Source organism: Phascolarctos cinereus, unplaced genomic scaffold (genome assembly GCF_003287225.1).
Source record: "Phascolarctos cinereus isolate Bilbo 61053 unplaced genomic scaffold, phaCin_HiC Scaffold_4;HRSCAF=312, whole genome shotgun sequence".
NCBI classification, from domain to species: domain Eukaryota; kingdom Metazoa; phylum Chordata; class Mammalia; order Diprotodontia; family Phascolarctidae; genus Phascolarctos; species Phascolarctos cinereus.
The window spans coordinates 548,144,363-548,167,659 of record NW_027555847.1 but is presented as its reverse complement, the minus strand read 5'-3'; the positions used below and the strand labels follow the sequence as shown (position 1 = coordinate 548,167,659).

Genomic DNA, 23,297 nt, shown 5'->3' with positions numbered 1-23,297 from the left:
AGGAAGTACTAGAGAGTCCAACTGGTCATCAGGTGAACTAGTGAATACTGGGCTGCAGTGGGATTGTGTCCTTTTCTGTCTAGGACAGGTCAGCAGATTTTAGTTTTTCTGCATCTTGGTTTCTGTGCTGTAAGGTAAGAATTCTCCTTTCCTTTCAATTCACCAAGAAAACACCAGTGGAAGTAAGAGCTGTGGCACAGATTCCCTTTCTTTCTCTAGAATAAAAAGCTACAGATGCCATTTAAGTCAGCAGAGCAGTTGGGGCATTATAAGTTAAGGCATTTAAGAAATGTAGAGGTAGCTCTTACAGAGCTACCAGATGGCACAGTGGCTACAGTCTTGGACTTGGAGTCAGGCAGACCCTACATTCAAATCCATCTTCAATCACTTAATAGATGTGTGACTGGGCAAGTCACAACTTCTATTTACCCCAGTTTCCTCCTTTGTAAAATGGGGATATCACCTACCTCCCAGGGTTATTATAAGGATAAAGTAAGATAATAATATTTGTATTTAGATTCAGAGAGACAGAAACCTAGCATTAAAGTCAGATACAATCATAGACTGAGATGTAGAGATACGTACTGTTACGGGATCCCTTGAACTTGTCTTTTTGAGTTGCCATGTTTTCCAGAAGCACTGGACCCAGAGTATGCTGGAGGCCTTGAATATGGCAAGGATAAAAGCCTCACCCTGCCCCAAGCTGATATAATGTATTGTTTGCCTCCCAACTGGACTCCCTGTATGTCCCTGGCAGTCAAGATAGGCACTAGACGGTCTGCACTAGGCCTATGCAGCTGGGACCCTTGTGGATAAGCAGACCATCATGTCTTCATAGTCTAGCAGTTCCCAAGGGAAAAGAATGCAGCTTTTGCCATTGGCCTTGCTCCTCTCCTTTGGAAGGGGTTTTGTCCTTTTCCCCCTCCTATGTCATGGCCGTTTAGGTGGAGATTTGTGCTTCCTCTTCCCTTTGTTGTACTGTCATAAACCTGCAAACTTCTGTATGGATTGTGAACTCTGTGGGTTCCACATGAGTGCTTATTTCTCTTGTAATAAACCTAGTTTTCACATACATTTCATGAAGATGTGACTGCCTATTGACAGTACATGTAGAAATGAGGAAACCGAGATGGAATGACAAATGAAAAAACAGAAAGACAAAAACACAGACACTCAAGGGCTAAAACATGATATAGAGAAAGATGGAAGACTGACATAATATTTGTAAAGTGCTTAAAGTGCTATGAAATGAGCAAGGAATGAGGAGGAAGAAGAAGCCTCACAGGCCCACCAAAAACTGCCTTCTAGTGTCATTCTTTCCCCATCTTTCTCTTTAGGCTCCCTCCCACTCTTGAGTGTCTTTCTTGGGAGAGGGCCACAGATGCCACTGCCCAGCTCCCAAGAGCCTGGGGGGGGGGCGCGCCTCAAAGGGCCTCAAAAACACAGGTGTTCCATCAGCCACCACCACACCATCCATATGTGGAACCATCAATCACAGCAAATGGAGAAGTTTTGAATGCTGTGGATCAGTTCACTTACCTTGGTAGTGTACTTTCCTGGGAAGTACACATTGATAATGAGGTTGACACATGCATTGCCAGAGCTAGCTCAGTGTTTAGGAGGCTCCAAGGAAAGTATGGGAGAGAAGTGTTAGATTGACTACCAAAATGAAGGTCTGCAGCACCACGTGCTGACCTCATTGTTGTATGCCTGTGAAACCTGGACAGTATACCAGCACCATGCCAAGAAACTGAATCGCTTTCATTTGAATTATCTTAGGAAGATTCTGAAGATCACCTGGCAGGATAAGATACCAGACACTGAGGTCCTTTCTTGAACTAAACTACCAAGCATTCAAACTGTACTGCAGAGAGCACAACTCCAATGGGCTGGCGAACATTGTTCAAATGCCAAACATATGCTTGCCAAAAAGACTATTTTATGGAGAACTCACACAGGGCAAGCATTCACATGGTGTCAGAAGAAGCGATACGAGGACACTCTCAAGGTTTCTCTTAAGGACTCTGGAGAAAAGAAAATAACTTTGGAATTGATTGTGTGCCATGGGAAACACTGGCACAGGACCACTCAGCATGGCATGCCCACATCAGAGAAGGTGCTGTGCTCTATAAGCAAAGCAGAATTGAAACAGCACAAAAGAAATGTGAGATGTGCAAATGTAGAGAATCCACCCCAAATGTTCACCTGGATTCTTTGTGTCCAATCTATGGTAGAACATTCCGAGCTCTCACTGGTCTGATGAGCCACAGTTGGACACGTGGTACCTTGACTCTAGCATAGTGATGTCATTTCGGTCCTTTTCGAGAATGAAGGACAACAACCAATACCAAAGTACTACGTAAACGCCAGCTGTCGCTGTCGTTGTCATCATTATGACTCTCCTATTTAGCGTCTTTCCAAAAAGCAGCAGAGGAAAGAATAAGGGAGCTATATTTCCCTAGGCATGTTAGTTAGATATAGGTTGGGTACTTTCTTAGGACATCAGAAGGCAAGGCACAGTTTCCTCCAGCAACAGGCCATTCATTAAGAAGCACCAAAAGTAAAATTATACTACAGAATATTGACGGGCTCAGCTGACCTTGGGGCTCTAGGATGGAAGAGGAAGTATAATTCCAGATATCAGTAAGGTGATGGTCCTCAGAAACCTAATTACAAACAAGAAGCTAAATTATAAAGTCAATCTACTTCTACCTGGCCACCAGACATCTGAGTGTCTGGACACAGTGTCCTAAAAAGACCCTCCTAAGAAATGCCTGTATCACTGAGGCAGAAGAGTAAGATATCTATGTCCATATCAGAGGATTCTAGACTTTGAGCTAAGAGATACTCTAGAGGCCATGCAGTCTAACCTCCTCATTACAGGTGAAATCTGAAATTGGAGTGACCTTGAGGATGACTACACTGTGATATTTCATCCCAGGGTTTGGAAATTAAAATTATAATGGGACTCTGGACCTAAAGGCAAAAACTCCTTTTAATTCAGGCCCCAATGTCTGCTGTCTCAATTCAATCCCAACTCAGAGATTCAGGACGAATTCCTTTCTGCTCAGAGTCAACAGGCTCAAAGTATTCCCATTCTCACCTACCAGGCTGGACAATCACAGTGACCTCAGCAGTGGATTGCTGTCTTGATGAATCTGTGATCATCAGCTGAAATGTATAATCTCCTTCCTGCATAGCAGACAACTGAAGGTACGGTGTTCTCACTCCCTGGGCATTTGACAATTAAAAAAAGAAAGAAAAGACAAACATAGGATTATAGACAATATGCATAGAGGGCCTAATGAGAAAATATGACATTTTGCAAAACTGAGAGACTTAATAAAGATATTTTGCTCAAGCAAGGAATGTTTGTATGTCTTCAGGGAATTGAGGACGAAAATCCAAAGCAGCAGAAATTCTCAGAGGCAGCATGTTATTCATTTGAGCTAAAATAATTAAAATGGCCACCTTTAGCTTTAATAGATGTTTATCTCTTCTGTTGGTAATAGCAATTCTCCCATCTAAATGTCAGATTATTATGAAATATTTACACTATCTGAATGTTTAACTCCCATTATAATTTCTTTATTTCCCTTAATAATAGCTAACATTTATATAAAGTTTTAAGGGCTGCAAAGTGCTTTTCATACATTACCTCTTTCAATTCTCACAGCAGTATAAGGAAAATGCTATTATTGTTGCCATTTTACAAATGAAGAAACTGAGGCTGACAGAAGCTAAGTGACTTGAGTAGGGTCACACATCTAGTAAGTGTCTGAGGCAGGATTTGAACTCAGGTCATCCTGAGTATCCACTACAGCAACTAACTGCCTCAAGTTTCCCCTGCAAATATTTGAAAAACAGAACCAAGAGGTTCATAGTTTATGGACTTTTAGAGCTAATAAGAACGCTTTAATGATTATTTAGTACAATTCCCTCATTTTATAGATCAAGAAACTGAGGTCAAAAAAAGGCATAGTGACTTGCCCAGGGTCACACAGATAGTTAGTACTAATTATGGCATCTGAAATCTGAAATTGAAACACAGATTTTTAAATCCAGCACTCTTTCTACCATAATAGTTTGTCTATATTTCCTCTTCATTTCTTGTGTATACTTCCATCTTTCATCTGTGTTTTAGTCCTTAAGTGTCTACATCTCTCAGTCTGTTTCTCTGTCATTCTGTCTCAGAGTTTCTTTGTTTCTATACATATATATCTCCATGTCTCAGTCTGTGATGTATTTGCCCTTGACTCTAGATCTCTGTCTCTGAATCTGTGTAACCTGTTTGAACCTGTTTCCTTGTCTGTAAAATTAGTTCTATGGTTCAACTAGATGATCTGGAACCTTCTATGATTCAATAAAATATCTTTTCTTGATGCTGACTTCAACACTTGATCTCTCCAACAATACAGATTACTACCTGTCTGTACCTTCTCTTTCTATATAGCTTTTGTCCATATCTTTCTGTGAATCTTCCACAGAGGGTCCCTGTAATGTGCTACCATTATGAATGTACATGTGCATGAATGTCCATCCCTCAATATTGCTGCATGATCAGCCTCCCTCTCCTAATCATACATCTCTTTGATGATATTTTTCTCTACTCCTAAAGATTTTTCAACTGTAATGTACTGCAACCTGTTCAATCCTATCATGCAGATCACCACTGCCATTTAGATAGCCAATCATTTTAGTTCTTCTGAGACTGTTGCATTACATGATTCAATAGGCCCAATTCATTATCTGTTTCTAATATCTGTTCAAGATAAATGCACTGACAGATCAGCTCTGTGCATCGTCCATCCAACTACATATAGTCTGATCAACATGTATTTTTCCTGTGTTTTTTTTTTCTGTTCAGAAAATTAAACCTAAAACTTTTAAGTAATTGTTAATCTCATTTAGGAGGCTCTGCATGATATCAGGGCTTGATATAATCAGCACAGTACCAACCACTAAGATGAGCATCTGGAAGACCTCCCTATCTCTAAGGAATCTCTCTTTCATTTGGATTCTGCACTAACGGCAAACAACTTAGGCAGACGTACAACTCCTTATTTTAAGCCTCAGATGAGGTTAAAATCAAGGGTTGTTGAACAAAGTTATATTTGGTGAGTTTGATTTTAACATTTGATATCTTGTTGGAATGGCATTTTGTTCTATAAAATAAAAATGTATTTTTTTAATAGTAAAAAATCAATATACATAGTGCAATCTTGTATTCTCTACAACTGTGTTCCTTCAGTGATGTTGGATCAGGGGAAGAAATTTAGAGTTATAACAGACTTCAGATGTCATTTAGTTTAAAACCTTCATTTTACAAATGAGGAAACTGAGGCCAAAGAGGTTAAGTGAGTTGTCCAAGATCATAAAGATGGGAGCTGGGATTCAAATTCAAGTCCTCTGCCTCCAAATGCAATGCTCATTCTACTATGCTAGGATGTAGTCTGTTATAGAGTATACTTTTCACAGTCATACTTGTTCCTTTTGTGTGCCTTTATCAAGAATTCTCTCAGCATGTGAAAATACTGGGGCAGCAAGGCACAATAGATACAGCACCAGCCCTGGATTCAGGAGGACTTGAGTTCAAATCTGGCCTCAGACATATAATACTTACTATCTGTGTGACCCTGGGCAAGTCACTTAACCCTACTGCCTAGCAATAAATAAATAAATAAAATAAACATGTTAAAATATTCTCAAAAGATTTTGGAGAGATAGGAAAGTTGGCATATGGGTGATTACTGTTATTTCCTCAGAGGCCTTTTTCAATAGTAGTAACCTCCATGATTTTTTCTAAGCTTTTGGTATCCTCCCTTCTTTAAACCATCTTTAACTCGATCCCTCAATACCCTCAAGGTTGTGCCACGTCCAGCTTGGTCCCTCTCTGTGTGTTGAAAGAACAGGCCTAGTCCGACTGCTCTTTTCATCTTTGTCCATGCATGTCAAGACATCAGCCCTGTGAAGTTATTGGTCCTCTGCTGAGAATGCAGGATGAACAACACCAACAGCAGAAGATCCAGGTACAATTCCTTCATTAAACATTCTTCAGCACTCAAGAAATCTCAAGCCAAACTAAAGAAAACAAAATATGCAAGACGCAAAAGCAACAGCTCTCCCAAAGAGCCTCAGTCTAGAAGGGCAGAAGAGGTCTAGCAGGGCCTAAAGAGTGGACTTGAGTCAGTCACCCTAATGGCCTGAGGGCAGAGCTGATCAGCCACAGGGCTACCTTGACCCCAACATATTGAGGTTTTTTTGGTCCTCTTCAAAAACAAAGGGCCACAACCAAGTACAAAGTCCAAACCTGAACACAGTACTCCAAATGCAGTATGATTTGGGCACTTTGCTTATCTTAATATAGTCTAAGACCACAATAATTTTCTTGGTTGAAATATCAACTGTTAACTAATGCTGAGCCCCATTCTCTTGGATCTAGCCCTACCTCTTGCTTTCTACTTCAAGTTCCCCTATATACATTGTCTTCCCCTAATAGAACATAAGTTTCTTGAGGGCAGGGAGTATCTTGCTTGCTTGAATTTATATCCCCAATGCTTACCACAGTGCCACATACTTAGTAAGTGCCTAACAAATGCTTATTCATTCCTTCATTCATTCACTTACAAGGCAGGTGGGGCTGAACTATTAAAACTGATCAATTTTTACATAAGGAACCTTTGCAATCCCATACATTCATAACTCTAAGAGTGCCTGTTTTCCTCTTTCAAATATCTCTAATGCATCAGAATAAAGAAATTTCTAAACTCATCTTCCTAGGCCCCCCAAAAAATCCAGATTCAATTGATGAAAGACAGAGGCAAATTCTTCTGATGCCCATAAACAAGAACTTACCTGCATGGCTACAACTTTGCTTTTACTATGTTGGCTCAGTGACCACTCATAGCTGACAATCTGGTGATCATCGCTGCTCTGGTTTCCATTGAGGGTGATGAAGTTCTGTGGTAAAGTTATCACCTGGTTTGGTCCTGCATTGGCAAGAGGTGGATAGTCCACAGGTTTGTTGACTATTACTAACGCAGTAGTAGAGTTTGCAGCTCCATCTGAATCTATTACTGTTAACCTATAGAAAGGAGAATGAGAGGGAGGGAGGGAAAGGAGGAGAGAGAGATGAACAGAGGGAGAGAGGGAGAGGAAGAAAGGGAGAGAGGGAGTGAAGAAGAGGGAAAGGGAGAGAGAAAGAGAGAAAAAGAAAATTCATTACATTGGTATTGGAAGACCCTCCCTACTTCCCAAATTTTAAGCTTAGATGCCTGTTTGTTCTTCTTAGAACTTATAGCTTTCAGACTTTGACTGCCTAGTAGGTTAGTCTGTTAGTGATATATTGAGGTAAAGAAAGCAAGGAGTATGGGACTAAGTGGAGGGCGGAGGGGAAGGGAAGCCTGAAGATATTTTGAAGATAAAAAAGTACTTTCCATAGGGTTGAGGAAAAGGTGATTAATATAAAAATGGAAAAGGTATTTCTGAAAGATAAAGAGATATCAGTCTTTTATTTAAATAATAATAATTTTAGGACTACTGTTCTAGATCTCAGCAGAGTAAGAAATAAATATTTGCATCAAAAATAATAGAAGGCACTCAACAGGCCATTGTGGGACAATTGACTGCTACAGAGCAAAATAGCATATCATTTCCAACACATCACCATTGTAAAAAGAACAGGTGATATGTCTTCATATGGTATCTTATGCAAAGAGAATTAATACCATAGAGTTAGAGCCTGAAGGGAACCTAGAGATTATCTATTATAAATTTCTCTTTTGAAGCCAATGAAGAACTGAATCTTAGAGATATTAAGTGACCTGCCACGGTAGTAAGCATCAGGGCTAGGAATCAGAGCCAAATTCTCTAAATCTAGTGTTTTTCCTACTACATCACATCACCCAGACAAAACCTCTGTTCTATCAATTAAAGGAAAATGGTATAAAAAGACATCTTGACAACAGAATGAAAATAATAAACTAAGCTGAGGTTTATATGTTCCATGGGTGTGTCCACACCACTGCAGGAAGTTGCTCAGTTAGCTTTAAGTTTCACAAGTGGACTGGTTAAGACTACAGAAACAAGTGATCACTTGGAAAGGCATAATGGAGAATGTGGTCCATTATTTGAGAATTTATTAGATCAAATGATCTTACTGCAACCCGGGGTTCAAGCCTAGATATTTGCATAAGACTCTCCTCCTTGGTGGAGAGAATGATTATCCGATGCTCTGAGCCTGTGTGAGGGGCAGAGTTGGCAAGAGCTTGGGAGAGAAGAGTCCTTCTTCTGGCTTCCAGCTTTAAGAAAGGACACATACTGTTCTAGATTCTCTTCAGGGAGAGGCCCTTGGTGGTCCAGCAGAAAGACTCTGGAAAGAAGTCAACATGTGAAAGAGCCAGTGCCTTGAGCACGTTCTTATTTCCAGCTCGAGGTGCTGATGACTTTAAGGAATTTCCCCTGGGGTAATATTGAGTATTCTCTCATTGAACGGAAATATCTCACTCCCAGCAGGAAAGCTCATTCACTTGGTTTATTGTTTGGTATATTCTCATCTCTAACTTCTATTTGTGATCAGCTTGATTAAATGTGTTTATTTGCTATGCAAGATAGATGTGTGTACATACATACATACATACATACATACATACATACATACATACACATTGTGTATATATGTAATATATTTTGTATAACTAGAATTTGGTAGAATCAAGCCTTTGGATATTGCTTAGGGCATTCTTTCTTGGTTGAGAGACAGATACCAAGAAAAGCAACTTGAACCTAAAAATTATTTATATGTGTGTGTGTATGTATATGTATGTGTGTATATATATGTATGTGTATATATGTATGTATTTATACTTTACACACATATGTGTATATTATATGTATATATATATATTGTATGTGTGTATATATGTATATATATTCTATATTAGTGTCCCCTCTGTGAGGAGAACACAGTAAATCAGCCTCATGGTCCCAGTCTCCTGTGCCTCTCCTGGAAGGAATCAAAGTTTCCTTGGAGAGGGGTAGTTGAGAGTCAAAGATCTGTGCTTCCCTGAGAGCCACATTTACACAAATATATATGGATGTATATATAACCTACATGGGTGAAACAAATACCCTACCATAGTAGCATAGACTTAGATAGAGCTGGAAAGGTCCTCAGAGGCCATCTATTCCAACTCTGTCATTTTAAGTTGAGAAAATTGAGGCTTTGCAAGATTAAGTGATTTGCCCAAGGAGACACAGGTAATAAGTGGCAGAGCTGGGATTTAAACCAAGTCTTCTGACTCCAAATCCAATGGAGGAGCAGGTGGTTCACAAATTTGGCTTTTCAAAAAAACTTCAAATCAGTGCATTCTGTATCTGGGAAAAACAACAACAAAATCCTGCATGGTTTCCTTAAAGGTTTGGCATTTACCATTAAAAAAGCTAACATTTCAATTTTCTATGTCAATTTAACTCATATCTTTCATTGAAATTCTCTTTCTCTCATTTTGCTTTAAAAGAAAAATAACCATCTCAACTCAATTAATCTTTGCTTTTTTTTGGTTAGAAGCACTGGTTACTCTTTTGGAATTTTCTTTGGATGGGGTGTTATCTAAGCTGCTCTTTCATAGTATAGATTGCCAGGAACTAGTATTACATGAAACTAACTGGAAGCTTTCAGGTAGGGTAAGTAAAAATGGAAACAGTAACAGAACAGAGACATCCTAGAGAAAAGCAGAGCCATAACTAGGCCAACACAACTGGAGTTGAGCCCTGTGCACTGATGGAGAGCAGGGCTGGTGGGGGCAGTACCCTTCTTCCACAGCAATACATTATCTCCACACTTCTAAGTCCTCTGCCAGCCCACACCTTCTCAGGAGTTGGGTGGGAAGAGGTAGACCCTAGGAGAGGATGAGACAATGGAGTCATGGACCAGCAGATGGGCAGAGGAGTGGGAGGGAGAGAATTTATAACTCAGAATTTTGAAAATGAATGGCAAAAATTGTTTTTACACGTGATTGGGAAAAAATATTACTGAAAAAATAAAAATAAATGTTGATCAACTGCTTGAAAAGCCTATGTTCAAATGATATTATTGCTGACAACCCCCTAAAAGGAAATTGAACTTAAAAAGAGAACTGGGGTTGTTATAGACATTTGTAAAATGAAATTAATGACATGGGGCCATTATTCTACCTAAGAATCTAAGAACTAATGGCACTGACATATTTCGAGACAATTCTTTTTCCTTTTTTATCCCTAAAGAAGTCATAATATTGTTTATGGAATAATGAGATGAATTATTAATAGTAGCTAGAAATTATAAGATTACAGAATAAAAAGAAGAAAAGTCATCAGCTCTCCCAAGATTTCATCATCAAAATGTAAAAATGTCTAAGAAAAAATATTAATATAAAAAACAATAAGTGAGGAACAGAGGAGATACATCTTGCCATCTGTGCCATTCTTGATCTGGTGAAAAAGCACTATAACCCTATAAGACTATAAGCTCTCTGAGGGCAGGGACTGTTTCACTATTGACTTAGTATCCCTAGCATTTAACACAGTACCTTGCACTTATGGACTTGTTGATTCATTGGTTATAGCTAGAAATTTTCAAACTCATGGGAAGTAGTATGAAATGTACCTAAAATTAACCTTTTAAGATAAATTAATTTGTTAAGGGGAGGAAGTGAAGAGCCTGGATTCTATCCTCCATGAGTAGAGACACAGTGAGACTATTGCTGTGAAGGCCAAACTAGAGGAAAGGAAAGAGGAGAAAAAGGGAGTGGGGGGAGAAAGTTGCTGCTTCCTCTCCAGACTCTCCACCTCCAGCCTGGCTATTCCTGTGTTGCAGTATGCTACATCCCAGGCCAAAGGCCCCTCCAGCCACAGATCCCACTGCCAGGTTTAAGGCCACAGTTGCTATGGTCAACCTTGAGTCCAAGGCTGAGGCTCCTAAAGTAGTAGCATGAAGCCAGGAATCTCCTGTCATGCCCACAACTGCCTCCACCACCACCCCTGAATGGAAGAGGAGCAAATGGGATTAGAAGGACCAAGATTTACAAAGGTTTATTCACTTATATCCAGAGCACACTGCACAGAAAAACTGACCTCTGTTATCACTGCAGTCCTAGGAAGGAGGAGGAAAAAGAAAAGGGGTAGAAAGAGATGGCATGTAGGAAGTAATTGAATCATCCATGAAAGAGGCAACATAAAAAGTAGGCATTCCTTGGTTTGCTTAGTAATGACTGCAATTTATCCTCAACTCTCCCCAGAATAAAGCAAGATCTGGCAATCCCCTATGACCACCTTTTTAATTACAGGAATGAATTCTTTAATTGACTTCTTAAGTCGATGAGACCTAATCACCTTATGCCTCATAATTTAAAATCTTTCATTGTAAAAGGCAAGATCGAAAAAGAATCTTTAAAAAATAATTAAAAAGTTATCCTACAGAAAGAGATGAATATGACCAAAATTATCATACAGCAAAGAAATATGGCAACACAAAATGTTCAAGGAATGCAACTTCTACAGAAATGCATGATCAAACATTTTTAGAATTAATGCAAAAAAATGATAAATGAGAATAAATGCAATGAAGGAAATAAGAGAATACTAATTCCATTTTTAAGCATAAGAGATATATTAAGTGAAAATGACATAAAATAAAGCATCATTAAAAGTAGTAAATAACAGAAATTTGTACTTCAGAGAAGATCAGCAAGTAATAAAAGTAAAGTCAAAGACAAGCTCAGAATAGAACTTTAAAAGCTGCTTGAGCATTAGGTGGATCAATGGATAGAGTTCTGCGCCTGGAGTCAGGTCTTCAAATCCAGCTTCAAACATCCACTAGCTATGTGACCCTGGGCAAGTCACTTAACCCTGTTTGCCCTGATTTTCTCACCTGAACTGGAGAAGGAAATGGCAAAGCATTCCAATATCTTTGCCAAGAAAACCCTGTGTGGGGGGTCCAAAGAGCCAGACACAACTGAACAACTGAAAAATGGTTATGTAGTATACATAAGATACATACATACAGTATACATAAGATACATAAAAGATTAACTAGAATTTCAAAAAGAATTGAAAAAGAAACAGCACTAAAATGTGTATTTGAAGAATTCATTGGAAACAACTTCCCAAAGTAGACAATAAAATATATCATTATGCAAGTGGAAAGAATTCACAAGATCCATCCCAACATAGAGAAATGCTAAATGCAAGTTCCCTAAAGTATGAAATTATTAAATTTTAAATCGGCAAAGCAGAGGAAGTTCTGAGTAAAAATAAAGAAAGAAATTACACCTACTAGAATATCATCATAGTTCTCAAAATGGGAAAGATGACAAAGCTAGATGAAAACACACACATCCTAAAGGCATAGGATTAGATCATCAGATTGAACATCATGTAAATTTGAAAATTTCATTTACCATCAGAAGAATGTTTTTCAAAGATCAAGTATAACTCAAATAATGTATCAACCAAAAACCAAAATTTTAAATATCTTGAATGAAGCAGGTGAAGATCCCCAGATCAACTGCATGATAAGCTCTAAACCAAAATAGAAGAAAATGTTTATTATGACATATGTAAACATAAAACTGAATATCAGAAATATATAAGGACAGATAAAAATATTAAAGGGTAATCCCTAATGGGTAAATAAATTGTAATAGTCTTCTTTTCTACCACCTCCCTGCCTTAATCCTTGGTTACTTCAAGATGAACATGTCAATGAACCTAACACTCTGACCTCCCAGTTCATCAGCCCTCTCAACTCCCGTGACTTGCTTATTTCCACTCTTCCTTAGCCCCTCATAAGGGTGTTCACACTTAAGATCTCAGAGTCAACCAAAATTGTTCCACCCCCAACATCTTCAACTACGAAATTCTTCTCTTTGAGCACAATCTTCTGCCTTTCACCTCTCCCATTGCCTAACTACTCCTAAACCTATTATCTTTTATTGCTATACTGTTTGTTCTCTTTCTCTCTGTTCTCCCAATCCATCATCCTTACTCTGGCTTCACTTTTTTGACACTATAGTTAGCCCTTTCCATAAGGCATCATCCTCTACCTTTGAGTACCTTGTTGCCTTATGTACCACTGTTTCCACCCCTCTAAAAGCCACAATCCTGGGTGGTCTCCACCACATGCTTTCTCCATGTCTACTACCAAGCTACAAAAAGTTGAAAGATGGAATTACAAAACAGTAGCAACTACAAGTTCAGACTATGTAACCTCATCTGACTCTTTACTGTTGCAAAACAATCCTTTTAGTTATCTTTGATTCCCTACCATAATTCTCACAGCTATTTGTCTTTCCTCACACCTTCAAACTGGCCTCTACCTTCTCACTAGACATCTGGCATCACATGTCAACCACCTCATCTTCCATATTCCACACCTCAAAAACTCTCTATGCCTTCGCCTATTTTCTCTCCTTTCGCTCTAGTGTCAAAAGATAAGATGTCTCTCCTCTTTGCAAAGGCTAGCTCCTTCATTTATGTACTGGATGCCAAGCCTTCCCCTATCTTCCATGGAGCTTGCCCCATTGAGCATTTTTTCTCTCAGTGCAGTGCAGTTGAAAGAACCCTGGATCTGAAGTCAGAATACTTAGTTTCAAATCCTGGCTCTCATATCTGCTACATTAGGGACTTGGGGTAAGTCAATTAATGAGCAGTCAAAAGTAATTTATTAAGCACCTACTCTGTATCAGGCATTGCTCTAATTGTTGAGGGATACAAAGAGAGGTAAAAACAATTCCTGCCCTCAGGAAGTTGACATTCTAATAGATAATACCTAAAGAAATAGATAGTTATCAGATATATATGCAGTATAGATGGAAGGTAATCTTAAAGGGGGTGACTTCAGCAAGCTGGGGAGACTGGAAAAGGTCTTCTATAGAAAATGGGAGTTAAGGGGAAGAGCCAAGATGGCAGAGTAAAATCAGTGACTTGCTTAAGCTCTTCCCCAAACCCCTCCAAATGCCTGTAAGAAATGGCTCTAAACAAATTCTAGAGCAGCAGAACCCACAAAAAGACTGAGTGAAACAAATTTCCAGCCCAAGACAACCTGGAAGGTTGGGCAGAAAAAGTCTGTTGTGCCAGGCTGGGAGAGGAATGAAGTTTGATATGGACCACGCGGGCTGTGCAGGCAAAGACCAGGCCTCAGCAAACCTGGAGCAGTCCTCAGGGGATTGAATCAAGGGGAGCTGTGGGGGTTTCCAGAATTCTCAATCCACAAACACCAAAGACAACTTAGAATATCAGTAGGAAAGGTGTGTCTGACCATGGTGAGGGAGGAGCTCAGCCTAGTCCCAGTCCTGGCATAAACTTGGGGCGATAACTGCTTCCAGAGCTCTTGGACCACAGACAGAGGGGGGATCAAGTGGCTGATCAGATGGGGATTGCAGGGATCTCTTTGCAGGCACTGAGGCATGATTCTCTTGCTTTACTCATGGTTGGATCTGGGTCACAGTTCTGGGTGGCAGTCCTGGGCCAAGGTGGAATGCTTGTGTGGTGGAGCTTGTGGTGGTGCTGCACAGTTCCAAGGCAGAAAAGAGTGTTTGTGGTCACTCATAGATCAGAGCACAGGCCAGGAAAGGAATAAACACCTCACCTTTGATCATACCACCTTGGAAGAACTGAAAATTTACAGATCCCTAGAAGCATCTCTGAAAACATCTCCACAAAACTCCCTAAAGCTTGGGACAGTACACTCTCCACACTGGAAGCAGATCCCTACCTTAACAAAGAGCTTATAACTCAAGTAATTAAGGCTGGGATCATGCGCAAAAAAAAGTCAGACCATAGCATCTTACTTTGGTGACAAAGAAGATCAAAACATATGACCGGAAGAAGACAACAAAGTCAAAGCTCCTACATCCAAAGCCTCCAAGAGAAATGTAAATCATGCCCAGGCCATGGAAGAGCTCAAAAAGGATTTTGAGAAGCAAGTAAGAGAAGTAGAGGAAAAACTGGAAGAGAAATGAGATGATGCAAGAAAATCATGAAAAACAAGTCAACAGCTTGCTAAAGGAGACCAAAAATACTGAAGAAAATAACAGCTTAAAAAATAGACTAACCCAAATGGCAAAAGAGGTCCAAAAAGCCAATGTGGAGAAGAATGCCTTCAAAAGCAGAATTGGCCAAATGGAAAAGGAAGTCCAAAAGCTCACTAAAGAAAATACTTCCTTAAAAATTAGAATGGAGCAAATGGAAGCTAGTGACTTTATGAGAAATCCAGACATTATAAAACAAAACAGAATGAAAAAATAGAAGACAATGTGAAATATTTCATTGGAAAAACAACTGACCTGGAAAATAGATCCAGGAGAGATAATTTTAAAATTATTGGACTACCTGAAAGCCATGATCAAAAAAAGAGCCTAGACATCATCTTTCAAGAAATTATCAAGGAAAACTGCCCTAATATTCTAGAACCAGAGGGTAAATAGAAATGGAAATAATCTACCAATCACCTCCTGAAAGAGAGCCCCCAAAGGAAAACCCCTAGGAATATTATAGTCAAATTCCAGAGTTCCCAGGTCAAGGAGAAAATATTGCAAGCAACCAGAAAGAAACAATTCAAGTATTGTGGAAACACAATCAGGATAACACAAGATTTAGCAGCTTCTACATCAAGGGACTGGAGGGCTTGTAATATGATATTCTGGAGGGCAAAGGAGATAGGATTACAACCAAGAATCACCTACCCAGCAAAACTGAGTATAATCCTTCAGAAGAAAAAATGGATGTCCAGTGAAATAGAGGAATTTCAAGCATTCTTGATGAAAAGATCAGAGCCGAATGGAAAATTTGACTTTCAAATACAAGACTGAAGAGAAGCATGAAAAGGTAAGCAGGAAAGAGAAATCATTACAGACTTTTTAAAAGTTGATCTGTTTACATTCCTGCATGGAAAGATGATATTTGTAACTCATGAGACTTTTCTCAGTATTAGGGTAGTTGGAGGGGAAAAATATGTATAAATAAATAGTGGGCACAAGGTGAGTTGAAGATGAAGGGGTAATAACTGGAGAATAAAATTAGGGGTGAGAGAGGATTATACTAAGAGAAGGAGAAAGGGGGAGGTAGAATGGGGTAAATTATCTCACATAAAACAGACAAGAAAAAGCTTTTACATTGGAGGTGAAGTGTGAGAAGGTGAGAGGGAACGAGTGAATTTTATTCTCATAGGATTTGGCTTAAGGAGGAAATAACATACATATTCAATTGGGTATGGAAATCTATCTTACCGTACAGGAAAATAGGGGGGAAATGGGATAAGAGAGCAGGGAGATGATAGAGGGGAGGGCAGATTGGGGGAGGGGGTAATCAGAAGCAAACACTTCTGAAAAGGGACAGATTCAAAAGAGAGAATATAATAAACAAAGGATGGGATAGGATGAAGGGAAATATAGTTAGTTTTTGACAACATGACTACTGTGGAATTGTTTTGCATGACTACACATGTATAACCTGTATCAAGTTGCTTGCCATCTCAATGAAGGTAGGTGGGGAAGGAGGAAGGGAGAGAATTTGGAACTCAAAGCTTTAAAAACAAATGTTAAAAATTGTTTTTACATGCAACTGGAAAATAAGATACAGGCAATGGGGTATAGAAATCTATCCTGCCACACAGGAAAATACAAGGGGAAGAGGATAAGAGAATGGGAGGAGGGTGATAGAAGGGAGGGCAGATTAGGGGAAGGGGTATTCAGAATGCATGCTGTCTTGGGGTTGGGGGAAGGGTTGGGGGGTGAGATGGGAGATAATTTGGAACTCAAAATCTTGTGGAAATGAATGTCAAAAACTAAAAATAAACTAATTAATTTTTAAAAAGACACTTGAGAGAAGGGGTGTTATGTGTGAGGAGCAACAAAAAGGCTAGTGTGGCTAGATTGTAGAGTATATGGAAGGAAGTAAAATGTGAGAAGATTAGAAAGGTAGAAAAGGGGCAGGTTACAAAGAGCTTTAAACGCCAACAGAGGACTTGATGTTGGGTCCTTGAAGTAAAAGGGAGTCTCTGGATCTCAATGAGCAATGAGAGATATGGTGAGATCAGACCTACACTTAAAAAAAATCACTTTGGCAATTCTATGGAAGATGGATTGGAGTAAGCAGAGACTCGAGGCACACAGACTAATTAGAAGGCTATTGCAATTAGAAGGTGAGAGATAATGAAAGCCTGAACTAGGGTAGTAGCTGTGGGGGTGAAGAGAAGACAGAGTTATGAAGGTAGAAACAAGATCTGGCACCTGATAGGATAAGTGGAGTGAGAGTAAGGAGTCAAGAATGACACTGAGATTGTGAATCTGGATGACTAGGAAGATGGTACTACCCTCTAGAGAGTAACAGGGAAATTCAGAAGAGGAGAAGGTTTGGGAGAGGGGGCAGCTAGGTGGCCCAATGGGTACAGTGTTGGGCCTGGAGTCCAGAAGACTCATTTTCCAGAGTTCAAATCTGGCCTCAGACACTTACTAGTTTTGTGACCCTGGGCAGATCACTTAATCTCTATTTGCCTCAGTTTCCTTATCTGTAAAATGAGCTGGAGAAGGAAATGACAAACCACTCTAGTATCTGTCAAGAAAACCTCAAATGGGGTCACAAAACACAACCAACCAACAAAAATGGTAATAAGTTCTATTCTGCATTTGAGGTACTTATAGGATACCAATTCAAGATGTCTAATAGGCAGGTGGTAATGTAGGATTCGACCCCAGGAAAAAGTAGGGATGGATCTGAAAATCATCTGCATAGAGATGATAATTGAACCCATGGGAGCTGCTGAGACTGAGACAGCACAGAAGGAAAAAAAGAAGAGGGTCCAGGAAAAAGCCTTAGGGAACACCCACAATTATAAGGTGATATATGGATGAAGATCCAATAAAGGAGAATGAGGAATGAGAAGGCACAGCCAGGGTAGTGTAAATGGGAGATAATCTCAGAGGGGAGGCATTAACAGTGGGGCTTGGGGGGAAGAAGAGCTGGGAAAGGCTTTTTGCAAAAGATGAGATTTGATCTGTGTCTTGAGGGAAGTCAGGAATCAGAGGGCAGGAAATGAAACATTTCATGCATGGGGGACAGCCAAAGAAAAGGCACAGAGTGCTTTTTATTACTTACTCACACTTTTTCAATAGTAGACAAAGAAAAGCTAAGGAGGTAGGTCATAAGTTGGTCATAACCCAGGGTTAGGATTTTGGGGCCTCAGTTCTTCATCAGTAAAATGGGGGACTTAGCCTTTTAGACCCATTTCAGATTTAAATCTATGGTCTAATAATTCCTTTCCATTATTTACAAATATGCTGTGGTCTTCCTTATCCTAAAAAAACAAACAAAACTCTTTCCATTGACTCTAACATCTCTCACCCCAAACTATAGTCTTCTATATTCACTTTGAACCATATATCTTTCACTGTTGAATTTTTAGAAAGTCTTGCCCACTCTGTCTTCCCCTTCTCTATAAAAGCAGCTTCTGTTTCCAATTTTTCCATTTTTGTTGAGGACACCACTATTGTTACAGACCTTCATGCTCCAAACCTTGGAAGTTGCCTTGGACTTCTCTCTCTCACCAAATTCATGTCAATTCTACCTGCAAAATCACCCTTATTACTATCCTCTCCTCCTTACTAACACCTCCATCACTCTAATTCAGGCCTGCCACAATTCTCTCCCCTATGCTTTTGTGTAGAAAGGATAGATAGATAGATAGATAGATAGATAGATAGATAGATAGATAGATAGATTTTATAGAAACTATTGGCTCTGCTCTCTCCCCTCTCCAGTCCATCCTTCATACAACTGCCACAATTGCCCCACAATCTTCTTAATGCACAATCTTTGTCACTTCTCCACTCAAAAGCCCTCAGATCCCTGTCTGCAGGATAAAATATAAACTCCTTAGCCTGACATTTAAAGGCCTTGAGAATGTTATTCCAAACCACCTTTTCTACACTTATTTCATGCTACTTCTCTTCAAGTACTCTACTTTATAGTCAACCTTGACTATTTTTCTTAAACTTAGCATTTGAGCTCCCCCATCCCTGGAATACAATCCCTTCATTTCTAACTATTAAAAGCTTTCTGTTTCTTTAAGGAAAAGTTCAGGTGCCAACACCCTTCATGAAACATCTCCCCTGTGAACTTGATTTCTCTCTCCTTAAAATTTCTACAATATTTTCCCCAATTTTCTCCTTTGTTCTTATCACTTTCTTCTACCTTGCATTATGTTTAACCATGTACATATTGTCTCCCTCTAGTAAATGCCTTGACATAAGGGGATATTTGTTGTTTTCCATCATTGTTATCTCCAGGGCATTATGCATAATGGTACATGGTTAATAAACATTTTTGATCAATCAATTAACAAGCACTTATTAAGTGCCTACTATGTGTCAGGCACCATGATAAATGCTGGAGAGGTGAACGAAGAATGCAACAATACACACTTCTAAGGAGCTTAAATGAATGAATAAATGAAATATTCAAACAAAAGCAACAACTTGTCAATTTGTACCATTCTTCCAGAAACCCAGGTTCCAATGTTGATGTCTTCCTGTACTCCCCACTCTTTTTCTCTGTCTCCATTCATATATAATCTGTTGTCAAGTCTTGACCTCGGCAACATTTTTTGACCCGCCTCCTTCAGTCCCTTCCCCCTTTTATTATCCCTTTCCCTTTTCTTCCCCTTTAGTCTTACTGCTGCTTCCCTCCCTTCTTCCCCCCTCCCTTTTCTTTCCCCTTTTCCTTTCTACTGCCTATAGGGCAAGTTAGATTTCTATACCTAACTGATTATATTATGCCCTTCTTGAGCCTAATCTGATGAGAGTAAGGTTCAAACAATGCTCCCCCCCTTCTTTCCCCCTGCTGTAATAGGATTTTGTGTCTTTTCCTGCAATGTAATTTACCCTTGTCTGCCTCCTCCTTTCTCAGTACATTTTCTAAGATCAGATTGATCCACTTATTTGGATCCATTTAACCCACTTGATTAGATTTTTTTTATCATTACATCAAAGTCAACTAATATCCACCCTCTTTATGTATACTCCTTTAACAAGGTGTAATAACAATACAGTTCTCAAGGGTTGCAAGTCTCATATTCCCTTGTAGGGGTTTAAACAGCCCCCCCTTATTAACAACATATTGTATCTTCTGTCCCATTTACCTTTTTAAGTCCTTCTTGAGTCCTGTACTTGAAGATCAAATTTTTTGTTGAGCTCTGGTCTTTTTATCAGGAAAGTTTGGAAGTCTCCTATTTCGTTGAATATCCACCTCCTCCCTTGAAAAATGATGCTCATTTTTGCTGGGTAATTGATCCTTGGCTGCATTCCAAGCTCCTTTGCCTTATGGAATATCATGTTCCATGCCCTGCGGTCTTTTAATGTAGAAGCTGCAAGGTCCTGTGTAATCCTGACTGTGGTTCCATGATATTTAAATTGTTTCTTTCTGGCTGCTTGCAGCACCTTCTCTTTCATCTGGTAATTTTGGAATTTTGCTATTATATTTCTTGGTGTTGTCAATTTGGGATCTCTTTCAGGTGGTGATGGTGGATTCTTTCTGTGGTTATTTTCCCTTCTGGTTCTAGGACTTCTGGGCAGTTTTCCTTTATGATTTCCTGAAAGATACTGTCCAGGCTCTTTTTTTCATCATGATTTTCAGGTAGTCCAATAATTTTTAAATTGTCTCTCCTGAGTCGATTTTCCAGGTCGGTTGTTTTACTGATGAGGTATTTTACATTTTCATCTATTTTTTCATTTTTTTGTTTCTGTTTGACTGATTCTTGCTCTCTCATAGAGACATTAGTTTCCATTTGTCCAATTCTAGTTTTTAACAGATTGTTTTCTTCTGTTAGTTTTTGTACTTCCTTCTTCAATTGGCCAATTGTGTTTTTTAGGGACTTGTTTTCTTCAGTGTATTTTTTTTTCCAATTGGCCAATTGTATTTTTGAAGGACTCTTTACCTCTCTCATTTGACTATTAAAATCCTTCTTGAGCTCTTCTAAGAAGGCTTTTTGGGCTTCAGACCAGTTCATATTCCCTTTTGTTGTTGCAGATGTGGGTTTGTTGACAATGTTGTCCTCTTCAGAATTTCTGTCTTGATCTTCACTCTTCTCATAATATGAATCTATGGTACGTTTCTTTTTACTCATGGTGTTTCTTTATTCCCTGGCCTTTAAAGAGATTGAGCTCTCCTGCTGGGGAACAGAGGGTACTGACCCAAGCTTCTTGTGTTGGGAGCCTAGGTCTTGGTCACTGGCTTTGCGTTGCTGGGGCCTCTTATGCTGGAATTGGAGGCTGTAGGTTTCTGGCAGCTTACCTGTGTTGGGCTGGAATCAGCAAGGCTGGAACTTTCAGGCAATTCTAGGTTGCCTGCTTTTCCTTTCCTTTAGCTTTCTTCAGCTCCTTTTAGATGGCTGCTGCAGGTGTTTATCTGCCTGGGGCCCCTGCAGTGTTGTCTCCCTCTTTCTGCTAATGCACGGGAGATTCCTTTGGTGGAGTGAGCTCCTGGTGGTTTTCTGAGCTGGTTTCCACCGGTTCCCCCACCTCACTGAGGCACTGAGGTCCAGGTGTTGGTGTTTGCCTGCTCTACCACCTGGGCTTCAGGATTTCTTCACAATTGGAGGCTCAGGGCTCCTACAGCTCACCTGGTGTTGGGTTGGAATCAGCAAGGCGGGCTTTAGGAAGCCTTTAGGTTGTTTTCTTCACCTCCTTTCAGATGAATGCTTCAGGGTACTTATCTGCCTGGGTCCCCTTGTAGTTCTGCCTCCCTTATGTTTGCTGAGGCACTGGGAGACCTGTTTGCTGGGCTACTGCACTGCTGCTCCTGTCTTTCTTCTAGTTCAGGTGTTCCAGGTTTTTTTTCTGGGTGATATTTTCTGGGTTTTCAGAGGTTAATAGGGGAGAGTGAGAGCAACTACCTTTTCACTCCACCATCTTGGCTCCCGCCTGAGGCCTCGACCTTGGCAACATCTTTAACCTGTCTCATACACTCCCATTCTCACCACTGCCCTATACCATACCCTACTCACTTCATGCCCTGACTATTACAATAACCTTCTGTTTGGTCTCCCTGCCTCAAGTCTCTCCCCATTCCAGCCCATTCTCCATTCAGCAGTCAAATTGATCTTTCTAAACTGCAGGAATGACCATACTGCCTCTCTATCCAATAAACTCCATTGAACTCCCTATCAGCTTCAGGATCTAACATTAAATCCTCTGTGGATGTTCAAAATTCTTTATAACTTGGCATCCTTTCCAGTCTTCTTATACCTTACTCTACCCCACATATTCTTTGGTCCAGTTAACATTGGCATCCTTGCTGTTCATCTCACAAAACAATCCATCTCCTGATCCTAGGCATTTTCTCTGACTGTCTCTTGCCTGGAATTCTCTCTCTCCTAACGTCCTCCTCTCTTAACTTTACTGGTTTCCTTCAAGTTCCTGCCTAAAACCCCAACTTCTAGAAGAAAACTTTCTCAATCTCCCTTAATGCTAGTGCCTTCCTTTTGTTGATTTTCTCCAATTTATCCTGACAGTATAATTTTCAAACATATCAAACGTATCTGCATGTGAACTCCCCAATTACATTATGAACTCCTTGAGAGCAGGTGATGTCTTTCACCTTTCTTTGTATCCCCAATACTTAGCACAGTGCCTGACATATGTTAGATGCTTATTAAATGGTTGTTGACTTCTTGACTTGACTTGCTGAAGGTAAATTATAATCACTTGAAAAATGTTCAACCACCAAAGAAATTAAACCTGAAAAACTTTGATTATCCCCTCATAGCTTTTAAGTTCGACAAAATTATTCTGTGAATAATTATGCAAAAAATACAATGAGAATGTTGATGGACTTATGCAGAAGTAAGCACAGTCATGTGTCAAAGATGGAACTGCAAATTGGTAGAATCTTTAGGGAAAATTATGTAGTTATATGCTATAAATCCTACAAAAATATTCATTACCTTTGATCTAATAATCATATTGGAAATATAACCTTTGCATATTAAAAATGACAAAAACTAGTTATTAAAAGCTTTTTAATAGCAGCATCCCTTGTAATTGAGAAAAACTGAAACAATTAGAGTCAAATTTGGGGGAATGGCTGAATAACTGTTGGCATATCAATATCATAGAATATTATGATACAATTAGTATTCTATAACACAATTAAATATGAAGACTGTAAAGTAAACTGGAAAAATTTATATGACTGTGATAGTAATACATATTTATATGCATTTATACATATATACATATATAAGTATATATACATATATTATTATT

At 39.4% G+C, this 23,297-nt stretch overlaps 1 protein-coding gene across 1 annotated transcript in view; it reads right to left on the bottom strand.

The window, feature by feature from the left end:
• The window catches only part of KIAA0319 (KIAA0319 ortholog), a 126,742-nt gene that overhangs the window by 33,709 nt on the left and 69,736 nt on the right, over positions 1–23,297 (bottom strand). Inside the window, exons 10-11 of the mRNA XM_020986843.2 lie at positions 6,856–7,084; positions 3,108–3,231 (exon numbers count right to left, since the gene is read on the bottom strand). Coding sequence (XP_020842502.1) covers positions 3,108–3,231; positions 6,856–7,084 — 353 coding nt within the window. The remainder of the gene's footprint in view (positions 1–3,107; positions 3,232–6,855; positions 7,085–23,297) is intronic.